The sequence below is a fragment of the Branchiostoma belcheri genome, unplaced genomic scaffold, assembly GCF_001625305.1.
Source record: "Branchiostoma belcheri isolate BF01 breed outbred unplaced genomic scaffold, Haploidv18h27 scaffold27, whole genome shotgun sequence".
Lineage (NCBI taxonomy): Eukaryota > Metazoa > Chordata > Leptocardii > Amphioxiformes > Branchiostomatidae > Branchiostoma > Branchiostoma belcheri.
In genome coordinates this window covers 2,624,096-2,651,729 of record NW_017803876.1, presented here as the reverse complement: position 1 = coordinate 2,651,729, position 27,634 = coordinate 2,624,096, and the positions used below count along the sequence as shown (strand labels likewise).

General features: G+C 44.7%; 3 protein-coding genes and 1 pseudogene across 4 annotated transcripts in view; 1 reads left to right on the top strand and 3 right to left on the bottom strand.

Annotated features, from left to right (window-relative positions):
- The window catches only part of LOC109472171 (putative N-acetylated-alpha-linked acidic dipeptidase), an 11,232-nt gene extending 9,256 nt beyond the window's left edge, over positions 1 to 1,976 (bottom strand). Inside the window, exon 1 of the mRNA XM_019771754.1 lies at positions 1,147 to 1,976. Within this exon, the coding sequence (XP_019627313.1) occupies positions 1,147 to 1,346 (200 nt within the window). The 5' untranslated portion in view covers positions 1,347 to 1,976. The remainder of the gene's footprint in view (positions 1 to 1,146) is intronic.
- Positions 1,977 to 3,721: 1,745 nt separating this feature from the next.
- LOC109472164 (patched domain-containing protein 3-like) lies at positions 3,722 to 10,137 on the bottom strand. Of its 2 annotated transcripts, none has more exons than XM_019771739.1 (3): positions 9,867 to 10,137; positions 5,993 to 7,036; positions 3,722 to 5,766 (listed from the first exon to the last, which is right to left on the bottom strand). In XM_019771739.1, the coding sequence occupies exons 2-3, from the start codon at positions 6,981 to 6,983 to the stop codon at positions 3,917 to 3,919; spliced, it is 2,841 nt and encodes a 946-aa protein (XP_019627298.1). In that variant the 5' UTR covers positions 6,984 to 7,036; positions 9,867 to 10,137; the 3' UTR covers positions 3,722 to 3,916. The 2 variants fall into 2 exon arrangements, with proteins under 2 accessions (XP_019627298.1, XP_019627299.1); XM_019771740.1 differs by lacking the exon at positions 9,867 to 10,137 and adding an exon at positions 8,630 to 8,816.
- A 3,354-nt stretch (positions 10,138 to 13,491) lies between these two features.
- LOC109472142 lies at positions 13,492 to 16,684 on the bottom strand (annotated as a pseudogene).
- A 6,070-nt stretch (positions 16,685 to 22,754) lies between these two features.
- Positions 22,755 to 27,492, top strand: LOC109472192 (retinol dehydrogenase 13-like). Its single transcript, XM_019771789.1, has 6 exons — positions 22,755 to 22,876; positions 23,227 to 23,379; positions 24,027 to 24,218; positions 25,550 to 25,831; positions 26,190 to 26,394; positions 26,632 to 27,492. The coding sequence occupies exons 2-6, from the start codon at positions 23,271 to 23,273 to the stop codon at positions 26,792 to 26,794; spliced, it is 951 nt and encodes a 316-aa protein (XP_019627348.1). The 5' UTR covers positions 22,755 to 22,876; positions 23,227 to 23,270; the 3' UTR covers positions 26,795 to 27,492.
- Positions 27,493 to 27,634: the final 142 nt, after the last annotated feature.

Sequence of the window (27,634 nt, the reverse complement as noted above, 5' to 3'; positions counted from 1 at the left end):
AGTGCTGAGACGCGATTTCGCTACGGCATATGGGATTTTGCCGCGGAGGGAGTTACGTACGCCGGCAAAAACTTGCTTCAGCGATCGGCTCCAGAAAATTTATCTTTATGCTGCCGCTCAAGTCTTCTAAATGAGGGTCTGCATGGGGGGGTCCTGGCAACGGTTAACGGTGAATTCAGCAGGGCCGATAACGCTTAACGGTAAATTCAGGACGGTCGGCAACGCTTAACGGTAAATTGACAGACTTTTTTTCGTTCGAGCTGCACTGGATTTGGTATCTCGCTTTGTGAGAAAAGGTGATCACTGACAAAATTACGTATATCTTACATGTAATGAAGCACGCATTAAAGGTATGTGTTCCCTGTGTTCCCCACATGCCCTGGTCCCCGAGTGCGTCCACAAATAAAGGGGAGTCCGAGTCGACGTCGGCCAGCTTGCATTTTTTCAGTCTGCCCAGTGGATTTTGAGAGGGGAGCGTCGTAATCTAGGGGGGTCCGGGGGAAATTTAGGATTTTTAAGCCTTCAAAAACGCAATTCCCACATTTTGAGAGGCAAATCATGGTGTTGAGAGTGTTTGTCGGTCCTTCTGACGTTTTCATATTTTACTCAAGATTTTTGTTAATTTGCCTGTCAAGGTTGACGGATTCTTGAAAAAAAATTCTGTAACTCTCCGCAAACTTCCGGAAATTGACAGGAAAGCTGGTTCTGGCTAGAGCCGAAGGGACCGAGCGCAGAAGCGCGAGTCCAGCGCCAAAGGCGCGAGCAATGTAGGGGGGTCCGGGGGCATTCTCCCCCGGGAAATTTTGTATTTTGAACCTTCAATGACGCATTTTCCTGCACTTTGAAAGGCAAAATTAGGAGTAACGAAGAATTATTCATTAACGCTTAACGCTGAATTTAGGATGACAAATAACGTTTTACGTTGAATTAAAACGACCAATAACGCTTCACGAGGAATATACTGATAACGCTTAACGTTAAATTAGAGCGGGACGGCAACGATTAACGGTAAATTAAAATAGCCCATAACGGTTAACGAAAAAGGGCATGCAGACCCTCACGTATGGACCCATACATCTGCAGATTGTGGTCCCAACCTTGTATGGACAGAATGAGATTATATCTCTCTCCAAGTCCTAACGTTACCTGAGGTTTGCCTCGATGTTTTCCGGCAGTATCTCCTCCTGCACCCTCCGGCCCACCGAGTCGTCCCCGTCCCTGACCAGCTCCTCCGCCCAGGGCGCCGAGCCGGCCTGGCGGGAGAAATAACCGATCACCACCCCGAGGACAACTCCCACCACCAGCCCTATGGCCGCCACAAGGAGAAACCTCCCCTTTCCATCCATGGCGATGTATAGACGTTTACGCAACCTCTTGCTGATGAAATAGCTAAAACACGCAGTTTGTGACCCTTGGTTTGTGCGGTGCGACCAACTTGGCTCTCAGCCGATCGACGTGTACCTGGCACCACCTGCTGTGGATTGTCAGCAATTCCCTATAAATCTTCGAACCAGGAAAGGTCGCCGAGCTGGCAGGGCGAAAATACGCAGGACAGGGTCTTGATTGAATCCGTTAGTTCCTTCTCCGTGAGTGTGCCGGTCCCGATATGCGACCTTGCCGTTGGGCCTTGACCTCTCGTCACAGCCGCTGCTTGCCCCTGCTTGAGTCTTGCCACAGTTGCACAGAACGGCGTTCAGTCAAAAAGGGGCGTTTTCCTGGCACACAACACAACACAAGACAAGTCGAGTCCAGTGCTTACTTTCTGTCCTCCTAAATTTAGTAGCCGCAATTACTGCGTGTATATTGTCACACGTGGCTGGTTACGGCGCCCATACACCTACGTTTGTTTCGTGTTTGCCTGGCTCCTTTCCAAGGGGCGTACGGTTTACATATCTCAACCCCTGCTGCTGAGAATACGACAGAAACCATCTGTGGTCAGGCACCGGTAATCCCTTCTGTCTTGTACTAAATGATCAGTGCCAACAGAAAGACTCCAGAAATATTTCAATGCTCTGCTGTATGTGTAAATGTACCGAAGTTCACTGTTGAAAAAAATGGCAGCTCAAAACGCCGTTAGTGACCCTTGATTTTTGACTTGATTCAGTCTATCCGCGGGTAAATGATTACCTGCACCTTTTGTCGTGCCATTGATTCTCTGCGTGAGAAAGCAAAACCAGATGTAGACCATGATTACGTGAATTATTTTTATCTTTTCCTGTCATACATTATCCTGGATACGTGTATGTACGAGTAGATATTAGACAACAAAGAAATTCACTTTACTGTGATCAAGATCGGGTCGCAATCAAACCTGCAAATATACGCACTACCAAAAGGGGGCGGAATCTACTCACACCATACAAGCTCATTACTGGTGTGATAGATGTGAGTTTGTAAGTAAATTTTTTCAGACGACGTATGTTGTGCAACAATTAATCACTATGAATTTACTTAGTAAATAAATATCAAAGAAAGAAGGAAAACAAGCTGGACATATCATTAAAACCACCGATTTATTTTGTAGCATTTCCATGCCAGGTTCGAGGTAAGAAAACAACACGGCTAAAAATATAACATCACTTATGTCATATATCCAAGGTAGAAACCACAAAAGAGAATGACTTGGATAGATTTCTACACTGATGCAAATAACAGTGACATTTTCTCATCCATCATACATATTGATTAGGACATTTTTTTACATTGGTCAACATGAAAAGGTACAGGACACACTGATGTACAACTCTAGCGGCTGCTAATATTAGGACATCAAAAAGACATACAAAAAGTACATTGCATTGATGAACGCATCTTCCACATTATATGCTTGAATATATATAAAATAGACACGATAATGTTGCCTTGCTCATCACAGTCTCTTGTTTAGTTGTCTACGAAATATATCCTAATTACACACAGGTGAAAATTCATTTATATGAAAAAGTGTTCTGGTAGACGTAACCAACTTCCCGTTTACCTTGCATTGGAGCCGTTGCGTTGCACACAAGTAGAACAAATATAATGGAGATACAAAAATTAACCAAATATTATACATACATTGGATTTTTTTGCTTTGTTACTGGGATGAGTCCCTTAGCTCATCAGTGTTGTTGAAGGTCGTGTTTAAACTCATGCTAGCCGACCTAGCTACATCCGCTTCACTATGATACAAATCTCTCTGTACAAATCTCTGAAATCTCCCTGACAATCATTTCATGATTTCCACAATAAAAAATCGACCACATCAATACCAGACGCTTGCCTTCTTATGCGTCTGATTGACAAACAGCCAAGATCCGAAGGGCGCTCTTTATATTCACTGTATTTATATCATAACGTTACATATATACTTGACCGTACTTTAACATTAGAGAGGTCGTATTGCACCAAGCATGATGAAGAATAATGTTAAGTTAAATTGAATGACGTTTTACCATAGTCCACGTTTTTCATCCCATTCTTCTGGCATGGTAAAAATGGCAGCTGTTTTTTTCCAAATCATATTTGGCCTGTCAATACACAAACATAGGCACGGCGCTTATTTGCGCCCTGGTTAAGACATGCTGCTTTGCAGCCAGACAGGGATATACAAAATGTTTAGCCACCTAAATGTTTCGCCACCTTATGACCTATTAACGGTTCGCGTACATTATACCTGTAAGAATAGACCAGTTCACTGAATGTAGAAAGATTTGTACAATATTGCTGGCCTAGTCTATCCACACAGCAATGGTAGCGACATTTGTGAAGAGCTAATAAGGTTTTCGTACCTACCAGTCTTTTGTATGGAGCTTGTTGCGATTTGTTTGTCTTTCCTGGCAGTTTGTAGCAGCGATTCCTAAGGTTTACTATATTTAGACAAATGAATTTGACGTCTCTTAATATGGCACAGATAGAGGAAATGACTCCAAGAGTATCACTGAGGTACAATTTTTATCTCTTCCATTGAAACGCCCGTTTCTGGGTTCGCGGTGAGATTTAATTGACTCTCAGTCTTGCCCTTGTTTTTCTGCCCCTTTTCGTCTTTCAAATGGTCCAGCCAGACTTTCATGTCGTCGGTCATCAGTGGGTTGTCGTATCTGCCCTGTACTTTCACGTCTTGTAGCACGACGCCGTTTTCAGCGCTGCGGTTGGAGGTGCTGAAGTGGCCGGCCTGGGACTCGTCACTCCTGTTCTCCTTCAGGTTGGCCGCTCCTTGCGGGCCCAGACAGGACAGCATCACGGGAAGGAACACAATCCCGTGCACAAGCCCGAACACGATGACCAGGAACACCGTCTTGAAAAACGTGCGGAAGCCGTAGGAAGGCGCCGTGCTCAGAGCAGCTATACCCAGAATGGTCGACAGCGACCCCTGGAGGATCGGCACGCCCAGGCTGTACAGCGCGTGGATGGCTCTGGCGTTACGGCCGCTGTCCTCCGCCGTGACGAAGGAGTAGACGATGTGGGCCGAAAAGTCGACGGAGAACCCGATGCACATGATGAGGTTGATCATGGACACGCTGTCCAAGTTCACGGCCCAGAGCGTCATGAAGCCTAACACCCCCGTGCAGATGGACGTGATGGCGAGAGTCACCCAGACGGCGTTGATGGGATGGGGCATGAGGAACAGAGACACCACCAACATGGCGGCCGTGGCGATACCCAAGTTTTGCAAGGTGTTGGGCAAAATGGCGACGTACTGATCGTAATAAACGAACGCTGGGTGGAATACTAGTGTTTCTACAAATGCCTCAGATGCCAACTCTCTCATCTTCAGCATCATGTTCTTCTCCTTTTGGGTCCCGTCAATTTGTTTTGTCTGGACGAAAAACCGACTGGCTATGATTTCAGTGCCATTTTCATTGAACAATATGTCATGAGCATACCTCTTAAATGCAGATCTTTCATCAAGAAAGCGGTCTCTGAGACACTCCATGAAGGACGTTTTATTAGCAGGGTCCAGTGGTGGTAGATAAGGATTGAGGCAGAACATGTCTATGTATTTCAAATAATCACGTAGCCATGATTCAGACTCGTTTTTGCCATACGTAAACGCCGTGTCCTCAAACCCCGCTAACATGTTCTCCAGGCGATCCTGCACGTCAGGGTCCCAATAGTCTAGTTCCTCTTTCACGACCACGGCGACCCTGGCGTCGTACTCGCTGAAGTAGCGGTCGTCCTGCTCGAGGAAGCGGGCGACGTACGAGGCGTCTCCCGCCAACTTGCTGAGCTGGACGCCCTCCCTCAGCTGGACGCACCCCCAGATCGCGACGCCCAGGTACCCGAGAAACACGATCATGACGGCTACTTTAACCCACACGTTTGTCATGAAAGGCCCGTAGTACTTTTTGAAGAACAGCATGATGAGGTGGTCGTTGTGATCCTTGCCGTCCTGCTCGACCCCGGCCTTCGCGTCGCCCCTGCAGCACGACTGCTGACAGCAGCCGGCCTGGTCGTCTTTTGACGGAAGGGGCACCGTCATGCACGTCAGGAAATGTCGGTTCTGTTTCTCTCGGTGGCCGTCATATATCATACACGCCCCGAAGAAATTGAGCTGAAACAAGTACGCAAACACGATGGCGATCCCGCTGTACATACAGAAGACGCGGACCCCCGGGAAGCTGGTGATGGCGCCCACCGCGAAGGCCAAGGCGTTGGTCAGGGTCGTGATGGTGATGGACACTCCGGCCTCGGCGTAGGTGTTGGCTGACCGTTCTTCCACGCTGTCCCACGGGTTGGTCTTCCTCCACGCAGCCAGCAGGATGAACATGTTGTCCACGCCCACACCTGGGTGGGAATATTGAATTAGTGAGAATATTGCTAAGGGAGTGTTGCGGAAGTAGTTCTTGCTAGGCAACAACACCCCCAGCGCTAGGTGTCAAACGCCTAGGTTTAGCCTGGTTACGAAACCTATTTTAGGTGCCGAGTCTCTTTCGTCCTCTTCGCAAATATTTGCTGACGAAAATAGGTTTGGTAACTGGGCTAAACTAGGTTACAAGTACCGTGTACTTACCTATGACCAGGAAAGGCATCGCGGCCACCAGTGTGTTGAACTTGATCCCGCAGTACGACATCAGGCCGATGGTCGCTAGGACGGCCATCCCCGCGCCCAGGACGCCCACCATTCCCAGGAAGGGCTTACTGCGCACCGGGTCTATCATTAGGCAGGACAGGATGGCGAAAGCCATCAGGATGCTGCCGGTGTAGGCCGCCAGCGCGGGGACGGTACTGATGGTGAGATCCGAGATCTCCGTCTCCAGGGAGCGGGACGTCGACCACGTCACGTCGATGGAGTCCGAGGAGAACGTCGCCATGTAGCTGAGGAACGCGCGCTCCCATGCTTCGCTAGACTCGTCGTCCTCTTGGCTGGAAGACCGGAGATGGTAGATCAGCTTCAAAGCCGTCGCCTTCTCTACAGTAGTACTATCCGCACCGTCTTCCAGCAGCGTCACGCCGCCAAGGACAGCGCCGCTGAAAATTCTGTCCTGGAGCGGGTATCCCACCGTAACGTTAGGGACCTGCGCCGCGATGTAATCCAAAAAGTCCAGGCCGGTGACGACGCATTCAGATTCCCATCTAGCACACACGGACGTGTAGTTCAAACCGCGATCCTCTGTCACTATTCGAGTGATGTTTTCATGGAGAGAAACAGTCGCGTTCACCACTGACTCGTGTAGCACATTGTCCACTATTTGGCCACAACCCCTGACGATGATTGCTGCGTACCGCCCAGTCGTGATGAGCCGGGAGGGTAGAAAGTGTTCCGAATCGTTGATGGGGAAATGGTCCTGGATGTATCCCCTATCAAACTTCCCTGCCCCGTTGTCGGGCGTGTAAAGCTTCTCGATTGAATTCTCGTTGTCTATAAAGTAGAGTCCTCCTCCCAGACCTCCGGCCACTAGCAGGGAGACGAACAGAAAGACGTGTGGCTGTTTCGCTATCGTCCGTCCGAACTTTTTGAACCCGTTGCTCATCCATCTTTCAAAGAAGCTGTGCTCCATCATGGTGTTAGAGAACGTCTTGTTGCCCAAAATCAATAGTTCAGTCCGCCAAATGCCTGAAATGCGACGGAAAAAACAGTTAACAAGTTGAGCGGAGAAAAAGAGACAACAACAACAACAACATTATCAATGATGATATTGCCTTCATTGCAATATGAGTCATAACCTTTGTAATTATGAAGCTCATTGGAAGTCCAAGCATATCTTATATGATAGTGTGTACAAAAAAATGTCACGAAATTCGTGGATTGGCAAGGCCTGGTAACATGCGGTGATCTACAGGTTCTGCTTCTTGTCCGTCAACCAAGCCCTCCCATCTAAATTTGATCTTTGATAATGGCAACGTTTCTTATAAGCCTTTACACCAGACAGTCATTCCAGGAGATTGGTAGCCTTGGATGACGAGTCCGAGTCCACCAGGCTCAACCTCGCTTTATAACGTACCGGCCCGAGCCTTGACCAGGTGTGTCAAACCACTGTGGGACTTTCTGCCAGTTATACAACTGTGAGATGATGAAATATCTACATGGACATCTAGCGAGGTTATATAACCTCACCTCGCAGCATTACCTGTTTAACCTTTCCCCCTACTTTTCTTTGTGTCTATGACAAATACGGCCCGGTGTCTGCTTGCAGTCCTGTCACCGCCGTGACAGCAAACAAAGCACCACGTCAGCGTTAGGCTCGGCTACATCTGCCCTGTATCACATGTACTGCGTTTTACTATTCACCTTCGCAATGTGTATTCCTTTGTGATGATGACAAAAATATGTTGAGTAAACTAAAATGCATTAGAAAATTGATTGAACAATTTGTGCGATAAGCATTAGCCTTTCAATTCAAAATAATTGTAGACGTAGCGACTTTCTTCAATTGTGACAAACAGATCTACATCATTATGCATTTTAGAATAAAAGGTTATAGTGCATTTGCCGATCCACAACTAGGGAAACGTTCAAATCGACGTCCATCGACTTGAACAACACACTATATGCTAGTATCAACGGGCAAAAATGTAACAACAACTGATAAACTAATTCAATGTAATTGGTACTGATATTTCACTCGAGATTAGCATAAAGATGTAACGTTTGATTATCACTGTAAGAGGCTCTTTGTAAACATTCCTACCGACACGTCCTCAAATTAACTGTTTTAAGACATGCAGTTGCATACCTGTGTGCTTTTTCAACGACGCACTGATGATGTATTCTTTGATGGCCAAATTGTGTGGACTGTGCAAATTGCACAAACCTTGTTATCTCTTAAGTGTGTATGAAAATGGTAACAAATTAATGTGCCTTGTCAACAGATAGCTGTTCATACACTGTGGTCTACGGATGCTTCGTTTTTTCGGTGACTGAAAAAGACCATGCAAACATTCTTGGGAAAACAATGACTGGAGTACATTTGTAGAAGGACACCGGGACATAGACCGCACATTGTCTACGATAAGTTCGTCCTAAATTACCACCACCAACAATGCAACACATGGATGTCTTGTGAAAACACCAATGTAAAAGGCACCGTTCGGATAGGATTTGAGTTGGCACTATAATAACACAGAGATGCTTTGCTAGTTTTGGGATCCTCTTGATTCTATACTTCGTCAAACTCGAACAACAACGACAAGAGATCGGTCGACATACGTTACGTTCAGTAGACTGCCTGGTACCGTTGCACCCCCGTTAAGGTCAGTAGAAAGTGTTCAAGAATGAGAGCAGTGGTTGCTATCTCACCGTGCCAACGTTTCAGATGACCCAGATCACCGGTATTGTTATGTTAAGGTAGGAGGTTGCATCTCCTTAGTAAAAAAATAGCCACCTGCACCTATTACACGAACATTTTAATCCTAGTACGTCGTAACTGATTTAATACTTGGCAGATTTATGAAGAGAACCAGTTGGGCCATGCCGTTTAGTCCGGGTCATTTAGGGAACACCTCCACAACTGACCGACAGGTTGTGTTGCCTGATAATGACGTCACTCACCATGGCGAATAAGCGGCAAACACATGCCACGTACATCATGCGTATCGTCGGAGTACGTGTGTATGATATGGTATTGCTGTGTCAGTGAAATACTATAATGATATTTCGTGACGAACATTCTAATGCATATAGAAAGCAGCATTACAAGCCCAAAAAGTCAAACCCGTAAGCCTGCTACGTCTAGTGACCTACTGGATGTTTTCAGCCATTTTGTTTAGAGATCTTTAGCAGAGGGGAGGCGTGGTTTTTCTGACTATGTATGTCACCGTGCCGTGACCAAGCCCCACGTTTGAGATAAACTGCAACCTTTGAGCGTCAAATTAGCGACGATTTCTGGTAACAGTTGCATACTGTTTGTCCCAAAATTGGTCAGATGAGATGATAAAAATTGTGCACGTGGTATTGCTATCACGTATCGGGATACACTGCTAGCAATCCTGAAACTGACATTTTCTAAAGAACTTGTAGAGGACGGAGTGGAGGGAATTATTTCTTGTGGGATCATAATGATTTGTGTGGCACATGCCAGTTTTATATAATGAAAAATGACACCTTTAAAACATCGTTGTCTCAAAGTGTTGGTTTCTCTCAAACTTGCGTCTTAAAAGATGATGATTTTGGATACATAGAAACCAAACTAAACGTTTTGATACTCTATACAGGTGTGTCACATGCACAGAGGTGTGCAGTTTGGACAGCCACAGAGAAAACAGAATACGAGGGGGAAACGGCAGGGGAAAGGGGCAACACGGGTCACTTGTCAGAAATATTTAGGGAGAATTTTAAGAAATAAAGGTAAGGGATTATTGTCAAACTTCCGTCTTGTCCTATATTTCTTTATTTGAACAGCAGCAGTGGCTTATAGCACTATGTATTGAATGTTTTTGGTCTATACCTTTAGTTGCTTCTCGTCCTAGTTGGCGTTGGTTCCTTTGTCCGACAGAAACCCGACTCCAGCCCCTCTGCAATGGTCGCTCAAGAAGAACACGTTACCACGCAGTGCCAGGCGGCTTGGCTGCGACGTAGAACCTGGCAAGGTGTTCACTGGAACAAACGTACATCCTTAAACCGAACGTTGTCGTCTTTATATAAGAAGAAGTAGCCGTCTGATAGGTCGGAATTTGACGTCCGTGACTCATAGGCAGATGCCCGTCCCGTGGATTGCGTATTAAGAATGGCGAGCTCAACTGAGCCGTCTCTCTGTTTGATTTTGTCACGGCCACACCCTTTATTTACGTGTGCACACCTAGCTCACCTGTCACTGCGGTCAAAGGACGAGTGGCCGTCTTGTTTGTTACTTATGACAGATCGGTAAATATGATATACAGCCAGTGTACTGTTTTTTTCCGATCTCGGTGACGTCATAACTGGGTCGCTATTTCTGCAGGCTGCCATGGAAACTGACAGATCTACCTGTCGGTCACTTAAATTTTAATGAGGTACTTTTCCCGCTCATTCAGTACGCAGCCAAACATGTCAACTTGCCAATTTTTTCGTCGTTATGTCGTATTAAGTCAGCATGTCCTAACCTAGAGATAGGCCTATAGTAAGATTTACTGATAGTGTTTTATCATCATCAGACCATTGTGTTTGTTTAACCTCGGACTTTTCGACATGTTCTTATCATCTAAGCAGCATACTGAAGAAGATACATTTTCTCTGCATGCGCCTGGCACTATAAAAATACTGCATATAGTTCAGATGCTCAGAAAAGAGATGGTGTTGGTAATAACTAGACGAATAGTTAATTTATGTGCCCTTTTCTTCTCACACAAATCTAGAATATTGGTGATGTCTAGATGCGTGAGTATCGGACGGTAGTTTTTGAATCCTTGTTTGCTCCGTCCATATTTGTGTGTGTGAGTGTACATGTATGCGCTAAAACGACACATAAAGATTTGGACTTTTTTCTGATGACTACTGGGTTGAATACAGAAGCTCAAATCACTGAAGTGTAACCACGCATGTCACTCATACACTGCACTAACGTGACGTCACAGCACCTGGGTACACTTCTGTGTCAATGACCCACAGCGCGTTATTGTGTTATCAGCAAAGCTCGAGAAATATTTCACTGCTCTCCTGTGAAGTACGGTTCACTGCTAAAGAAATTGGCAGCTCAAAACGCCGTGACTGCATGACCCTTGATTTTTGACTTTACTAAACGTATCGGTGGGTAAATGATTACCTCCACCTTTTGTCGTGACATTGGTTCTCTGTGTGAGAAAGCAGTGTAGACCATGATACGAGAGTTCTCCCCCCCCCCTTTTCAACCTTTATTTAGCCTTGAAAATGTACAGTATGTAATAGTACCACTCTTCGGCCTGAGCCGCTTTTCAAGAGGTCAAGGGAGGTAGGTCAGGGGTCTTTTCAGTCATACATCTATCATCTACCCTGGATACTAGTTTGGAGATATCAGACAACGAAGACGTTCATATACATTGTACATGTATGGCGGGAAATATACACACTACCAAAAGGGGGCGGAATTTATCCATATACTCATATCATTGCTCACCAGTATTATACCACATTTACTTAGAAAAAGAATCCTCATAGAAAGAAGGAAAACAAGCTGTACATATTGTGTACATCACATTTATTTTGTTGCACTTCCATTCCAGATTAAAGCTATTAAGGAAACAAAACGGCTAACATACATAGAAAAAGTACAGGTGACTTTTAAAAACGGTAGAAACCACGAAAGAGGATTACTCGGCTACGCTGATCTGAATAATAGTGAGATTTTCTTGTGTAAGTCCATCAGACATGTTGATTAGGACATTTCTTTATCTATTGGTCTACATAAAAAGGTGATGTGCAACTCTAGACTGCTAATATTAGGACATAAAAAAAGACATACACAAAGTACATTGCATTGATGAACGAACACATCTTCCACATCATATACTTATACAAGTCTCTTGTCTGGTTATAACTAGTAACTCCCTACGAACGGGTGAATAAACCTTCATATGAAAAAGTATCCCGGTAAACGTAAATAACGTCCCCTATACCTTGCATTGGCCTGTTGCTTTACACACAAATAGAACACATGTCCCCGACAATCATTGTCATGAAGTGCATTGCATTGATAGACGCATCTTCAACATAATATACTGATATATATTCATGTATAGTTATATATAACAGACACAGTAATGTTGCCTTGCTCATTAAAAAAGTCTCTTGTTTACTTGCTTTTGTCTATAAATTAACTCCCTACACACAGGTGAATAATCCTTCATGTGAAAAAGAAATCTGGTACGAGTACGTAACCAACTTCCCCTATACCTTGCATTGGCCTGTTGCTTTGCACACAAGTAGAACAAACAAGTTGCACCTTACTTAATCAAATATTATACATACATTGGATTTGTTTTTGCTTTGTTACTGGGAAGAGTCCCTTAGCTCATCAGTGTTGTTGAAGGTTGTGTTTAAACTCATGCTAGCCCGCCTAGCTACCTCCGCTTCACTATGATACAAATCTCTCCGTACACATGTCTTAAATCTCCCAAACAATCATTTGACAAATCCCACAATGAATACTCGACCTCAGTTACCAGACGCTTGCCTTATCATGCGTCTGATTGACAACCGTTAACCAGCCAAGATCTGACGGGCGCTTTATAGGAACGTTTACTTCACACACAAATCCCCCTGTATTCACTGTATTTATATATCTTTATCTATACATACAATAAATTTAGTTTCTATATAAAAGTACTTGATTATAATTTGACATTAGAAAGGTCGTATTGCGCCAAACATGAAGAAGAAGAATGTTAAATTACATTGAATTACATTTTACCATAGTCCATGTTTGCATCACATCCTTCCCTCATGGTAAAAATGGCAGCTGGGTTTTTCCAAATCATATTTGGCCTGTCAGTACACGAACGTAGGCACGGGGATTATTTGTTCCCCGCCGGTTAAGACATGCTGCTTTGTAGCCAGACAGAAGTATATAAGATGTTTAGCCACCTAACCATGGCCTTTTTAACGGGTTTGAAAAATGTCTGAAAAAGGTTACACTATCCACACAAGGTTTTGTATGGAACTTGCTGCGATTTGTTTGTCTTTTCCTGGCATTATGTAGCAGTGATTTCTAAAATCTAAAGCACCACGAGCTGATGCAGTCTTGTATAGACAATGATGGAGAGCGATGTGCCTCCCTGTGGAGGTAGGGACGAGAGGTTTCATCTGTCAGTCAACATGGAGGATGCTAGGAGTGGTAGTAGTGAAGGGCAGAAGAATGAGAATAGTGACAAAGAGAGCCGCAGCGGAGACAAAGAAGGCATCCCATTGGCTCTGGGTCAAGAGCACAGACAGAGTGGAAAACCATTGACTAGCAGTGTTTAGCCAGCACTGCTGCCCGCCTTCCGGAGTAGGTTTTGCTATAGAGAAGGCAGCTGATGAAACCAATGAGCTGTTTCTCATACTGTGTTAGGTATTAGTAAATTCAAAGTTTCTTGAAATGGCACTGATGATTGATGTTGCAAGAAATGACTCCAAGAGTATCACTGAGGTACAGTTTTTATCTGTTCCATCGAAACACTCATTTCTAGGTTCGCAGTCAGATTCAACTGACTCTCAGTCTTGCCCTTGTTTTTCTGTCTCTTTTCCTCTCTTAAATGATCGAGCCAGGCTTTCATGTTGTCAGTCATCAGTGGGTTTTCGTTTCTGCCCTGCAGCACGACGCCGTTTTCCGTACTGCGGTTGGAGGTGCTGAAGTGGCCGGCCTGGGACTCATCACTACTGCTCTCCTTCAGGTTGGCCGCTCCTTGCGGGCCCAAACAGGACAGCATCACGGGAAGGAACACAATCCCGTGCACAAGCCCGAACACGATGACCAGGAACACCGTCTTGAAAAACGTACGGAAGCCGTAGGAAGGCGCCGTGCTCAGAGCAACTATACCCAGAATGGTCGACAGCGACCCCTGGAGGATCGGCACACCCAGGCTGTACAGCGCGTGGACGGCTCTGGCGTTACGACCGCTGTCCTCCGCCGTGACGAAGGAGTAGACGATGTGGGCTGAAAAGTCGACGGAGAACCCGATGCACATGATGAGGTTGATCATGGACACGCTGTCCAAGTTCACGGCCCAGAGCGTCATGAACCCTAACACCCCCGTGCAGATGGACGTGATGGCGAGAGTCACCCAGACGGCGTTGATGGGATGGGGCATGAGGAACAGAGACACCACCAACATGGCGGCCGTGGCGATACCCAAGTTTTGCAAGGTGTTGGGCAGAATGGCGACGTACAGATCGTAATAAACGAACGCTGGGTGGTATACTAGTGTTTCTACGAATGCCTCAGATGCTAACTCTCTCATCTTCAGCATCATATTCTTCTCCTTTTGGGTACCGTCAATTTGTTTAGTCTGGACGAAAAACCGACTGGCTATGATTTCAGTGCCATTTTCTTTGAACAATATGTCATGAGCATACCTCTTAAATCCAGGTGTTTGAAGAAAGCCGTCTCTGAGGCACTGTATGAAGGACGTTTTGTTAGCAGGGTCAAGTGGTGGTAGAGAGGGATTGAGGAGGCAGATCGTGTATCCTAATGCCAAGTAATCACGTAGCCACGATTCCGATTCGTTCTTGCCATAAGTGAACTCAGTGTCCTCAAACCCCGCTAACATGTTCTCCAGGCGATCCTGCACGTCAGGGTCCCAATATTCTTAGTTCCTCTTTTACGTACCACTGCGACCCTCGGCGTCGTACTCGCTGAGTAGCGGTCGTCCTGCTCGAGGAAGCGGGCGACGTACGACGTGTCTCCCGCCAACTTGCTGAGCTGGACGCCCTCCCTCAGCTGGACGCACCCCCAGATCGCGACGCCCAGGTACCCGAGGAACACAATCATGACAGCTACTTTAACCCACACGTTTGTCATGAAAGGCCCGTAGTACTTTTTGAAGAACAACATGATGAGGTGGTCGTTGTGATCCTTGCCGTCCTGCTCGACCCCGGCCTTCGCGTCGCCCCTGCAGCACGACTGCTGACAGCAGCCGGCCTGGTCGTCTTTTGACGGAAGGGGCACCGTCATGCACGTCAGGAAATGTCGGTTCTGTTTCTCTCGGTGGCCGTCATATATCATACACGCCCCGAAGAAATTGAGCTGAAACAAGTACGCAAACACGATGGCGATCCCGCTGTACATACAGAAGACGCGGACCCCCGGGAAGCTGGTGATGGCGCCCACCGCGAAGGCCAAGGCGTTGGTCAGGGTCGTGATGGTGATGGACACTCCGGCCTCGGCGTAGGTGTTGGCTGACCGTTCCTCCACGCTGTCCCAAGGGTTGGTCTTCCTCCACGCCGCCAGCAGGATGAACATGTCGTCCACGCCCGCGCCTGGGTGGGTGTAGAAAGTGTGGAAACACGTTACTAGTGCGAATATTGCTGTATGACGATAATATGAAATTCCGTCTACCTGACCGCCAAAGCTAATGTCTTGTTCAGGTAATAGGCAACACCCCTAGCTCTAGGCGTCATGCGCCTAGCTAACTAGGTTACCAAACCCATTTTAGGTTCCAAGTCTCTTTCGTCCTCTCCAAAATTTTTTTGCGGACGAAAGAGGCTCGGTGGCTGAAATATGTTTTGTAACCGGGCTAAACTAGGTTACAAGCACTGTGTACTGACCTATGATCAGGAAAGGCATCGCGGCCACCAGTGTGTTGAACTTGATCCCGCAGTACGACATCAGGCCGATGGTCGCTAGGACGGCCATCCCCGCGCCCAGGACGCCCACCATTCCCAGGAAGGGCTTACTGCGCACCGGGTCTATCATTAGGCAGGACAGGATGGCGAAAGCCATCAGGATGCTGCCGGTGTAGGCCGCCAGCGCGGGGACGGTACTGATGGTGAGATCCGAGATCTCCGTCTCCAGGGAGCGGGACGTCGACCACGTCACGTCGATGGAGTCCGAGGAGAACGTCACCATGTAGCTGAGGAACGCGCGCTCCCATGCCTCGCTAGACTCGTCGTCCTTTTCGCTGGAAGACCGAAGGTGGTAGATCAGCTTCAAAGCCGTCGCCTTCTCTACAGTAGCAGTATCCGCACCGTCTTCCACCAGCGTCACGCCGCCAAGGACAGCGCCGCTGAAAATTCTGTCCTGGAGAGGGTATCCCACCGTAACGTTAGGGACCTGCGCCGCGATGTAATCCAAAATGTCCAGGCCGGTGACGACGCATTCAGATTCCCATCTAGCACAGACGGACGTGAAGTTCAAACCGCGATCCTCCGTTACTATTCGCGTGATGTTTTCATGAAGAGAAACAGTCGCGTTCACCACTGACTCGTGTAGCACATTGTCCGCTAGTTGGCCACGACATGTGATAATGATTGCTGCGTACCGTCCCGTTGTGATGAGCCGGGAGGGTAGAAAGTGTTCCGAATCGTTGATGGGGAAATGGTCCTGGATGTATCCCCTATCAACCTTCCCTGCCCCGTTGTCGGGCGTGTAAAGCTTTTCGATTGAATTCTCGTTGTCTATAAAGTAGAGTCCTCCTCCCAGACCACCGGCCACTAGCAGGGAGACGAACAGAAAGACGTGCGGCTGTTTTGCTATCGTCCGTCCGAACTTTCTGAACCCGTTGCTCATCCATTTTTCAAAGAAGCTATGCTCCATTATGGTGTTGCAGAACGTCTTGTCCAATAATATCAACAGTTCTGTTCGTCAGATGCCTGAAATGTGATGGAGCAATTACAGTTACAAGTTGAGCGGAGAAACAAAGACAACATCAACAACAACATTATTAAGTTGTCTAAACCAACGGTAAAGTCGGGAGTCCCACAGGGCAGTCCTTGGCCCCCTCCTGTTATATATCAATGACATAAACCAAGACATTACATACGTCGATGAAGGTTAGACATCCAGGTAATACGATACGCCAAAAAGCAGTTACTCAAGCAACTGGATATGATTTTGAAAACGTCAGACGTTTCAGCTAGTATCCACTAGCTTTCGTCAGTGACTGAGAGACCAGAGGGGAAATGCAGGTTTATAAGCACAAGCACAAGACATTATATCTTATATCATTATATATTACATCTCAACTCAGATTGTTTGCTGATGATTGCCTTATATACCGAGGATGTATGTGATACATAAGTCGGAGTACAGAAATACGTTGCGCGAGTACGGAAATTTTCCGACACAGACACCACTGGAACAGGCAGACGGGAAACTTACCCTGTGTTCATTGAAGATTTACTTGAAAGATTGGTAGCCCTGACGGAGAGAGTGCTAGTCGCCCACGCTCCCCCGCGATAACCAAATCGGCAGAGACCCCTAGGAGGCTCACATAGGAACGACCGGTCGGCATTTCTTCACATGTCGTATCAAGATAAGTGAGGAGGTGACAGAGGTTTCCCGGTTCTGATTTTGACGTAACAAGGTGTGGTCGATGTCCGAATCAGCTGGTGCGTCACTTTCGACAGTAAGACTGTTTGGAAATGACGTGTGATCATTTCGGTGCTTTTAGCGAGCCGGGCGTTGGCTGTCTCGTACAGGATCATAGTCTGGGTTCAGTTGCTGCGGAGAAATGGATAACCCTAACCTCCCGCCGCCGGCGGGTGTTTTGTACCTGGTAGGCGTGATCTCCTATTGAATCTGCTTAGAACCCAATAAGGCCACAGTAAGTAATTTTTATGGCTGACATCAGCGCGCTCACTAATTTCCGCCTGATTTTGGAAAAAAAAGAGAAAAAAAATTGTTACTCTCTGACAGTGGTCAACAAGATGCAAAGCCGGAACGTTGATGGCAGATTTTACGAGAGGAGACAGGGATCTGATTTATTGTTTTGTCTTTTACTCAGTTGATGCACTGTGATAATGGTCTTTATAATGGTTTTTATTGTCCAAACAGTACCCGTGCAGTCGCAGCCTTAACGGCTGAATTGATGAAGGGTATCACATAATAATCAATACAAATCACAACAAACAAGTAATACACATGATAACACATATATTTGTCGCAAGGGTCTGTGCGGCTGCCATTCGGCGCCACAAGGTGACCTCAATACGACTTTCCCCAACCGAAGTTAGGTACCCATTCACACCTGGGTGGAGTGAGGAAAGTCGTGTAAAGTGCCTTTCCCAAGGGCACAACGTCGGGGCGCATGTTCAGACATGTCCCGGGTACGACTCGGGTTCGAACCGGTCTCCCGGTTCACAGTCGAATGGTCTACCACTACGCCACCGGACGCCACGTATAAACCACGTATGATGTATTTACCTTTTATATGTGATGTTCCCACTGAATCAAAACCATTTGTACAATGATTGAAAACTCTTCAGTGACAAATGGATGTTGTAATAGTTGGCAGTAAAGATAGCACAATATAGGTATCATTAATTTGCTTAACAAGGTTTATGATGTCAAAATTTGAAAATGTAGGATTCTTGTTTTTTTGGCCCGTTTTGTTTTTTTCGCATTAGATTTGTTTGTTTGTTTGTTTGTTTGTTTGTTTGTTTGTTTGTTTGTTTCGCATAACCGGTAAACCGCCTTCAGGCGTAACACACCAGTTTTGTACATGTGTGTTACACATGTTATACATGTGCGTACATGTACAAGCCGCGTAAGACCGGACTGTAAGGTTTTGAACCACTCACACCGGGAGGATCCCCTACTCTTTTCGATAAGTGCGGTGGGTTCTTTAACGTGCGTGGGATGTGGCTCTCCCAAACACGGGACCTCCATTTAACGTCCTATCCGAGGGACGTCCCTAACCGAAGCTAGGTACTCATTTCCACCTGAGTAAAGTGAGGAAAGTCGTGTAAAGTGCCTTTCCCAAGGGCACAAGATCGGTGACAAGGGCAGGGTTCGAACCCGCGACCTCTTGGGTGTGAGCCGAACGCGCTACCGACTGCGCCACACGATTTGGAGTCGAGGAGGATGTGATCCATAAAATATACTTGCTGTGGCCTAACCTAGTATCAAAAGGCAACCATATAGCAACACTAATACTCGGGTATGGTAGTGAAATCTACTTCCCGACTTATAATACACACGCAAATGTCAAATGCAGTACGAGCTGCGAGCTTGGGATTAGGTCAATGCTGTATTAGAGCCGTTAAGAAGGAGGCGTGACCAATAATAGCGCACTTAAGCGTGTGTAACTATACCAACAAATAGCGCCATTGCCAACGCGAAGGGCTTTAATAGTTTTAAGAAGTACGATGATAAGTTACATGTATTGTACGATTCAAAAACTTTAGCTAATCGAAATATCTTACTAGAGCAACCTACTGTGTCATATGAGATATCTGACTTGAAGTATGTCCTTCTGAAGTACTATAAAATGTCACTTTGTGCTAAATCGACACGTATACCTGCTATATATATAGCTAATACGGCAAATAAAGCAAAGATTTTGACTTTTGTCCAGACGCCCGATGACTACTGGAATGAATACACGAGATCAAATCACTGAAGGGTAACGCCCATACACTGCACTACCGTGACGTCAAAGGACTTGTGTGTCAATGACCCACAGCGTGCTGTTGTGTTCCTTGCCCACCAGACTCCCAGACTTCGTGAGTTAAGTTTCAAATACTAGTGACTTGGATTGTGACTGGTTTGCTCCTACTACGACCTTATCAAATGAATAATATGTAGTAAATGAAAGATATTGTTATGAAAGATGATTATCGTGTTGTTGTGTATGTATCATATGTATTTGCAAAATATAAAACTTCACGGGGAATTGTCGCCTATAGACACTTGTTATTTTTATCAGAAGACATATTTTTACATAACGCGACGAAAGTTCTTTCGGGGTACGCAATGTCATGTATTAGCCTGGGTGCGATCTTCCGTAGTTTCTGCCGGCTCCCAATGTCGCTGGGCAGCGCGACCCAGGTGATGCATATTTGTCATACATCTGCCCTACCATTTAATGTCTGATACGATCTGAAAAACGACTCGTTACCGTGCCTGTTCAGTATCTACTGTTCAGGCAGAAGGATAATATCAAATACTATCAATCATTCAAGAGCCTGACAACCTGGCACTGCGTGTTGCCCAAAGCATTGACCACTGTAACATGTCAATCAAAATGGGGAACAATTTTGGAGTCGGCAAATCTGAATCGGTATTCCGAGATCAGAGCCAACCCACAAAAATCGGTATTTATATATTATTATAAACAAACTCGCTCCCCCCCCCAAAAAAAACAACAACTCTGATACCAACTGTATGATGGTGCTCTTTACCGAAGGCATTGTACCCATGTGCCCAACCCCAACACAAGTATGCTCTGTCGTAATCTTTATGATCTATACTTAGAATGCAAAACTGCTGTGGAATGTGTGCAAACTTTCATCTACAAAAGACATTAACCGTTGTCCTACTTACTGAGGGAACCTAACGATCTGACCATGAATGTCTAAACTGATGTCATAGGTGGTTTTAGCAGATCCATTGTAAGTCGTTTTCTCGTTGTGCCTTTCTTTTCAAGTACATTTGACGGGGACTGTCTTTTAGTTTCTGAGTGATAGAATTAATATTTTTAGACACATTTACATTGTGTGATACTGGGAACAATCATAATGTCATAGGTAACCAAATCCGCGCTCCCTCTTCGCACTCATGCATGCCACCCGGCTCCAGCATGTATAACTCTTGCTAACTACCCCTGTGTCATACACAAGCAATGCCACCAAATGAGTATATACTAGTACGTATTTGTTGTCGGATAGTTGTTGGGGAATGGCCGTATCCCTGGATCCTTTAAAAATTGAAACATAGAAATAGAATCTATGTGATGTGTGGATGGCACCCAGGCTAACAGATAACGCATAGGCCAGGCGTTCGCGGCATGCGACAAATGCACTTCTTAGCGGTAAAAAAAACAGGCTGGCATGATATCTATTTCTTTGGCCGATTTCTACTCTTTACAGTCGCTTACGAAGCCTGGTAGAGGATAGGGCCTGCTTTCTTTGGACGTCACTTGCAAATACTACGCTACAAACTAAATGGCCAAGAACGATGAACAAAGTACATGTACCTACTTTATAGTGAAGTTATACTCCGCCAGACTTACTGTACTAGCGCTTCGATGATTTTGGCTTCCGAGCGGTGGAGGTGTTCTGTCCAGTCTGTGGCTCCAGAAGCCTTTTGATTTTTATCAAAATAATTTGACCAATTTCAATGCAGAACGTGCAGAAAAGCCGGTTTGTGTCGTGCGCTCTGCAAAGAGAAAGGTCACGGAGGTTGGGTACATGACAAATGCTTTCGTCAAGTATGTTATGTTTACATGTGCGTGTGTTTTTAAAAAGCACTATTCGAGAAACTTCAAACTTCATCAAAGTGATATTTTGTACATGGATAGGCATTGGTAAAACAAAGGACACGTTTGGTAATGGGCCTTCTATCGGCATTCTATAGTACTGCAGCAGTGTAATGTCAAGGACTTTATTTATGCAGAGAATGTGTCCTTGTCAATGTGAATAAATTCAAATTTTAACTTCACAATGTTACAACGCTACAGATCGTCTATTGAATTACTATGAACGTTGTCAAAAATCCTTATGTTCGTACGCTTCAGAGAGTAGCCTGGGACTAGCGTGCTAGGTCTGCTGTGTCTGGCATCCGGGATAGCTTTAGAGCACCATTTTGCCGCTGTCGTCATCGCCCCTTCACTTCTATTTTTTATTTATTTATTTATTTATTTATTTATTTATTACAATTCACCACATACACATGTACATGGAAGGCATGGTGGAACAAGTGGTCCTAAGTACACCTTTCACCATGCCACCACTACCAGCTCTCCGGGCTTAAGTGCCCACCGCTAACTGCAAAAAAGGTGTATTGACCGTATCAATACGAGTATTAACTGTTCAGTCCTGAATGACTGCCTCTGACAAATTCAGATGTCTACAGTTGTAGACCATTTTGGCACCTCCAGGTCACCTCGTGATCATGAGTTATGTCATATGTACGTACTACATACTGTTTACCCCAGCAACCGACATCACAAAGGTTTGGACAAATATATATATATGCTACAATTTCTTCCGATGTCAGCGTGTCCTGTCCAAGGTTACGTCAGTGTTGCTATGAGACGATTCAATATTTTGTCATTCTGAATAAAATCTCGTCTCGGGGAAATATATTTTTTTTAAATCCATGACTTTTGATCCCAAGTTAGCATGTTCAGCAACCGAACGCTTTACATGACCAAAAACTTTTACGTTCACAAATTCGTCTGGCCGGCTGAAGGTAATTATGCGTCGCCAGTCCTACATGTGTGAGTGTCTGCCAAATTCGCATGTCAACGACCTGCTGGTTTATAAACTGTTGTGAACAAAGGTCAGAATTGATCATGTGCAGTTCACGTGCCTTTTTAGTGCTTATCAAATGGTCTAAATATCTCCGTGTCTTCAAGGACATTACATAGTTGGTGACTTTTAAAATCATTCGGATATTGACATACGTGGATGAACCATCATTTATTTTAACGAATAAAAGGCCATTATTTGGCATTAAAGACTTTTATGTTCTTGTAAACAAGCTAAGTACAGGTCTAAGAATAACTGAATTAAACAAAAATGTTGCAGCTGCCTTGATGTAGAAGTTACCATCTAAATCGTATACTGCATATACTAAATTGTATACTGCATCTATTCCTGAAATCTTAACATCCTAAATGTTCATACAAAGGTGGTAGAAATGTTAGCCTGTGTTACACAGGCTGTTGTTTTCGGAGAGGTCGCTAGGAGCGCGATTTAGTCGGAATAGCAGAAATGGGCGGGGCACACTGATGGTAGCCAATCAGCGGTCTGTGTTATCCACCGGTCATAGTTCAGGGACCTCGCGTTCACTTCGAAAGAAACAGTCACTTCCGTACAGAAGTTTAGTGGACAAGCTGTACCTGAGAGCATAAACCCCTTGTTGTGAGTATGTTTTGCCGATTTTACAATGAATATGAACTTCTATTATCTCTTGTATCTGAACAGGAAGTATCAGAATCAAGTAGAATCACAGGCAGAATCACATACTTTAGTACATGTAAAAAATAGATGTGGTTTTTGCAAGTGTTTATGTAACCAAGGACATTGTCCTTGGACATTGCAAGTTGACTGAGGGTAATAGGTACTGCATGACTTGCAAAAAAATCTGTTTCTGTAGTTATATGTCAGTCTACAAAGGTCACATATAACGTTATGGACAGTGATAGGCCAGATCTAAGATAAAACGTTACATGTAATAACTGTTATCACCTCTCCATATCTCCACATGATAGACAACCAGTGACTATAACCAGTGGATTCAAGATCTGCCAGTACCATGCCTTCCATGTGCCAGAGTAAGGCCCGCCTTGACGGGAAGACGGTCATAATAACTGGGGCCAACCAGGGCATCGGCTTTGAGACAGCCAAGGACTTGGCGGGAAGAGGTGAGTCAAGGAAAAACCATCCATCTGGAAGATCTTTTCTTTACTAATTTGTCATAGAGGTAAAATAAATAAAGATCTTCCAAATGGATGGTTTGTATACTTCACTACGTCGCGCCCTGAACACATATTACGTTATAAATAATACCGGTACCGGTATTATGCTAATGAAATGAATTATTATTGATTACATGTATTTCATAACTAGGATACATATACCTTTAGTTGTTTTTGTGTCATTTGTGTCATTTTCGAGCATCTTGGAATAGTTTTGGGGGGAGTTTTAATGTTTCAGAAACTGTGTGAGGATGCGGGTTGCAGACCAGAAGACCTGCCAAGGGCCATGGAGGATAGGAAGGGCTGGCGGAAAAGAGTCACGAGCATCCGTGAAACTCTCACAACCAGATGAGAAAGGGGGGAGGGCCAAGGAAAGTTTTCTTATAGTGGGGGGTGGGGAAAAATATTTAGCTTAGGGGAAGTGCCAGAGAAATTTTTTGGACCTGACTTTCCACGCAAACTGCCCACCCCTCAGTAAGTATTTAAGTATGGTCCCTAAATATGCTGTCAGTGGCTATTCAGCTTTGGCCAGTACGTTGGTTACGTCACAAACCAATAATCAGTCTGAACAAGATATTTTCTTTCAATGACAGGAGCAAAAATCATCCTGGCCTGTCGAGATTTGACCAGAGCCCAGAAAGCTGCAGACGACATCAAGGAAGAGACTAAGAATGAGAACATTGTTGTGCACCAACTGAACCTGGCCTCCCTGGCGTCTGTACGCAGCTTCGCTCAGAAAATCAACGAGACAGAAGAACAACTCAACATTCTGATTAACAATGCAGGTCAGTATTTTACAACTACTTTAATTCAACACTAAAACATACTTGCTTACGATGATGACGTCCCTCAATGTAGTCTCTCACTCTCAATGGGTTCTTCGGTGGATGATGAGGCCAAATCTAGCAGCCAGGACACGACCGCATACCTTACAGACGTACTGGCCCTGCTGCTGAGCTGGCTTGTGACGTCTTGCTCTGTTGGCCTCCGCCCTCTGGTTGAAGCTGGATGTGTATAACTCAGCAGCTGTCAAACATGCTTTAAACATAATGGTTAAAGTCCAAAATATGACTCCTGTTTTCATAGCACTTGTATCCTGCTGAAAAGACCTCTCTTTACCACTGCTGTGTGGTGTGAATAACATCGGACGCCTTTTCACACGCTGAAACTCACGGCGCTCTATCGCTAGTTGTCAGAGAGTGATTAGGTTTTGATGAATGAACTTTGAGAACCTTAATGTAAACAACACACTTGCATAAGAAATTCATTCATACTATTCATGAGCCCTTTACGCTCTGCGTTACAAGTGACAAACTCTGTGAGACATTTTCGTGAATGTACCTTCGTGAATGCAGCTACACTAGACAGTTTTGGACGCTTTGGTAATTTTGCTGTCTTCAGGCGTTGATGATGAAATTAATAAGTAAACAAAACTAAGAATGGACTTTCATGATATTTTAGCTTTCTTTGGACAGTAAAATTGTGATTGTGTGTACCTCTCGTCTCATGAGAGGAGGATAGTATCTACGGGGTAATGTAATAAGTCCATGTTTCAACTGAAATCCCAGCTTACGCAATCAATGCAGTCCCAGGGGGATCATGTGAAATGCAGACAACAGTGGCGTTGACGTTGTTTTTCACAGGTCAATTTTCTACAAAACAAACACTCAGAGACCCACATATTTACTGTTCCTTGTGTATGCGGCAGCTGTGTCAAATCTTGGTACAGGTCTTTTAGTTCTGGGTATGAGCCACCGCCATGCAGTGACCCTCTTTCAAGTGCCATTGTTGTGATTGGTGAAAATGACCAATATTCCTTTTTTCGACAAAACGAGAAACAAATATATAGAACTATACTTTGCATGCAAATAACACCTGGATGCATTGACTTTGTTTATTTGCCTTGTTAATTTGCATACTTTTGCATAATAAGATCAGTAAAAAATCCATCCAGTTAGGGCACGTCAGAAGTTAGGGCATCCCCCCCATTATACATGCTGTCAAATACATATAACCAAACAACAGTTCACACAGCATGCACTATAAATTGACATATCTTATCAGTACTCTTTTCTGTGCATGATAATCTACAATTTTTTGCTCCTGTGATTTCTAGGAGTGATGGCTCCTCCAAAGACACAGACGGAGGACGGGTTTGAGCTGCAGTTTGGAGTGAACCACCTGGGGCACTTCCTCCTCACCAACCTGCTCCTGGACCTGCTGAAGAAGTCTGCCCCCAGCAGGGTTGTTAACGTCTCCTCCATGGCACACAAAGGCGGCAACCTAAACTTCGACGACCTGCAGTGGGAGAAGAGACAGTATGTGCCGTTTGATGCCTACGGGGACAGCAAGATAGCCAACATCAGCTTCACCAGGGAGCTGGCCAGAAAGCTGGAGGGTAGGTATAGTTTGGTTGGTTTTTAGTAAAAAATGAACAGTATGTGTCAACAGTGAATGTGGTATTGAGGATTTTTTTTTGTGTGTGTGTGTAAACTGCATGTTGTTCAAGGATGATGTTTGAACTGAATTGTGATAGTAGAGGGCACTCAATCTTTTATCCAGAATCAGAAAAAACAGAACTGACACCCTTTCTACACCCTTACTTTAAAGTTACCATGATTAAAGTCTAGATCACTACCCAGGCTAGGGTATGTTTTTCTTCACAAGCATCTTGAGTATAAATCTGAATGACATTATGTCACAAAGAAAGTTCTGAGATACCAAAAGCCTGATATATGCTTGTTTTGTGCATACAGGGACAGGTGTGACGACATACTCGCTCCACCCAGGAGTGATCAAGACAGACCTGTACAACCACCTGGGTACCAGCATGGGCTGGAAGAGTGGCGTCATCAACACCTTTGCCAAGTGGTTTGGCAAGACTGTAGTGCAGGGCGCCCAGACGACCATCCACTGTGCCGTGATGGAGGGTCTGGAGGACAAGACAGGACAATATTTCAGGTACTGTGGCAGCATGCCCTGTATTGTAATGGACAAGTGACAGTTCCTATATAACAGTACTAGTAAATGATTTATTCCAAATACCATACGGTCTTAGTAAGTATCAAAATCAAAGGACCAATTGTCACCTACATTGACTTTGATGACAGTATACATTAACAGGTGTGTTACTGTACGTCATGTATTGTCTTGTTTTGTGTTACATGTATATTTTACATTCCCGTTCCCCTGCTGTAGTGACTGTGCACCAAAGCAGCCCAGCTCCAGGGCCAGGGATGACGATGTGGCCAGAAGGTTATGGGAGGTCAGCGAGAAGCTCGTGGGGCTCAGCGGTCAGCAAACGTCTGCAGAGGGGACGTCAGCTGAGGGGGCTGCCCAGGCTGAAGCCCAGGCTTCATGAGCACAGTGTGTGATACAGAACACGTTGCCACATTGACATTAACTTTATTTGGATCCACTAGTAGCTTCAGTTTACACTGTTGCTATTCTTCCTGTGGTTCTACATCAATATATAATCATGTAAAATCACATATATAAGACTAATGACTTGCAAAATTACAATCATACATATCGCAAATACCATACATAATCAGAATATGTGGACTCATTTTGTAGGAGGATCAAACAGCTTTGAGAAATTATTTAGATAATTGGTTTGTTCAAACTGTTGCAATGTAAGATTAACTGAACATTGTAGTGTCAATAATAGTTACTAAGGCATTTATTTTAATTTAGTTCAGATTGGTCTGATAAGATAAGAGTTACTTTTTAAAAAATCTTAGCAGGGTAATGTTATTCATATTGATGTCATGAAAATGATGAATGTAACTTCTCTGCCCTTTATTAATAGCTGCTCAGTGCTTTGATCATATGAATGACTGTTTTATCTCCAGAAAGCAACTACATGGTTGTGGAATATAATTATGGAAATTGTATAATTTAATTGTTAATATTATTGTGCTATTTGGAAAATAAAATTAATTGTTTAGAATTACATTTTTAATACTTCAGCTTGGCTCATGGCAGTATCAAGTATCTTTATGTGTCACTTTTGTGACATGGGATCTTCAATAAAGCATTGATGAATTTCTTGTTATCGGCTGTTGGATTTTTTTTAATCAAACAATTGTCAGGGGGGCAGTTGGGAAAATTGGGTAGAATGGGGTCTTTATCTAACGTTTAACCTTCTTGGTTAACGTTATGTCAAGACCTATTTAGAGTAGTGAACATGGAATCTGAA

Coding starts and splice junctions, on each gene's coding strand:
- LOC109472192 (XM_019771789.1), top strand. CDS start 23,271: ATGCCTTCCATGTGCCAGAGTAAGGCCCGCCTTGACGGGAAGACGGTC. Junction 23,380..24,026: donor CAAGGACTTGGCGGGAAGAG/GTGAGTCAAGGA, acceptor TTTCAATGACAG/GAGCAAAAATCATCCTGGCC. Junction 24,219..25,549: donor CATTCTGATTAACAATGCAG/GTCAGTATTTTA, acceptor TGTGATTTCTAG/GAGTGATGGCTCCTCCAAAG.
- LOC109472164 (XM_019771739.1), bottom strand. CDS start 6,983: ATGATGGAGCACAGCTTCTTTGAAAGATGGATGAGCAACGGGTTCAAA. Junction 5,767..5,992: donor GATGCCTTTCCTGGTCATAG/GTAAGTACACGG, acceptor ATTCCCACCCAG/GTGTGGGCGTGGACAACATG.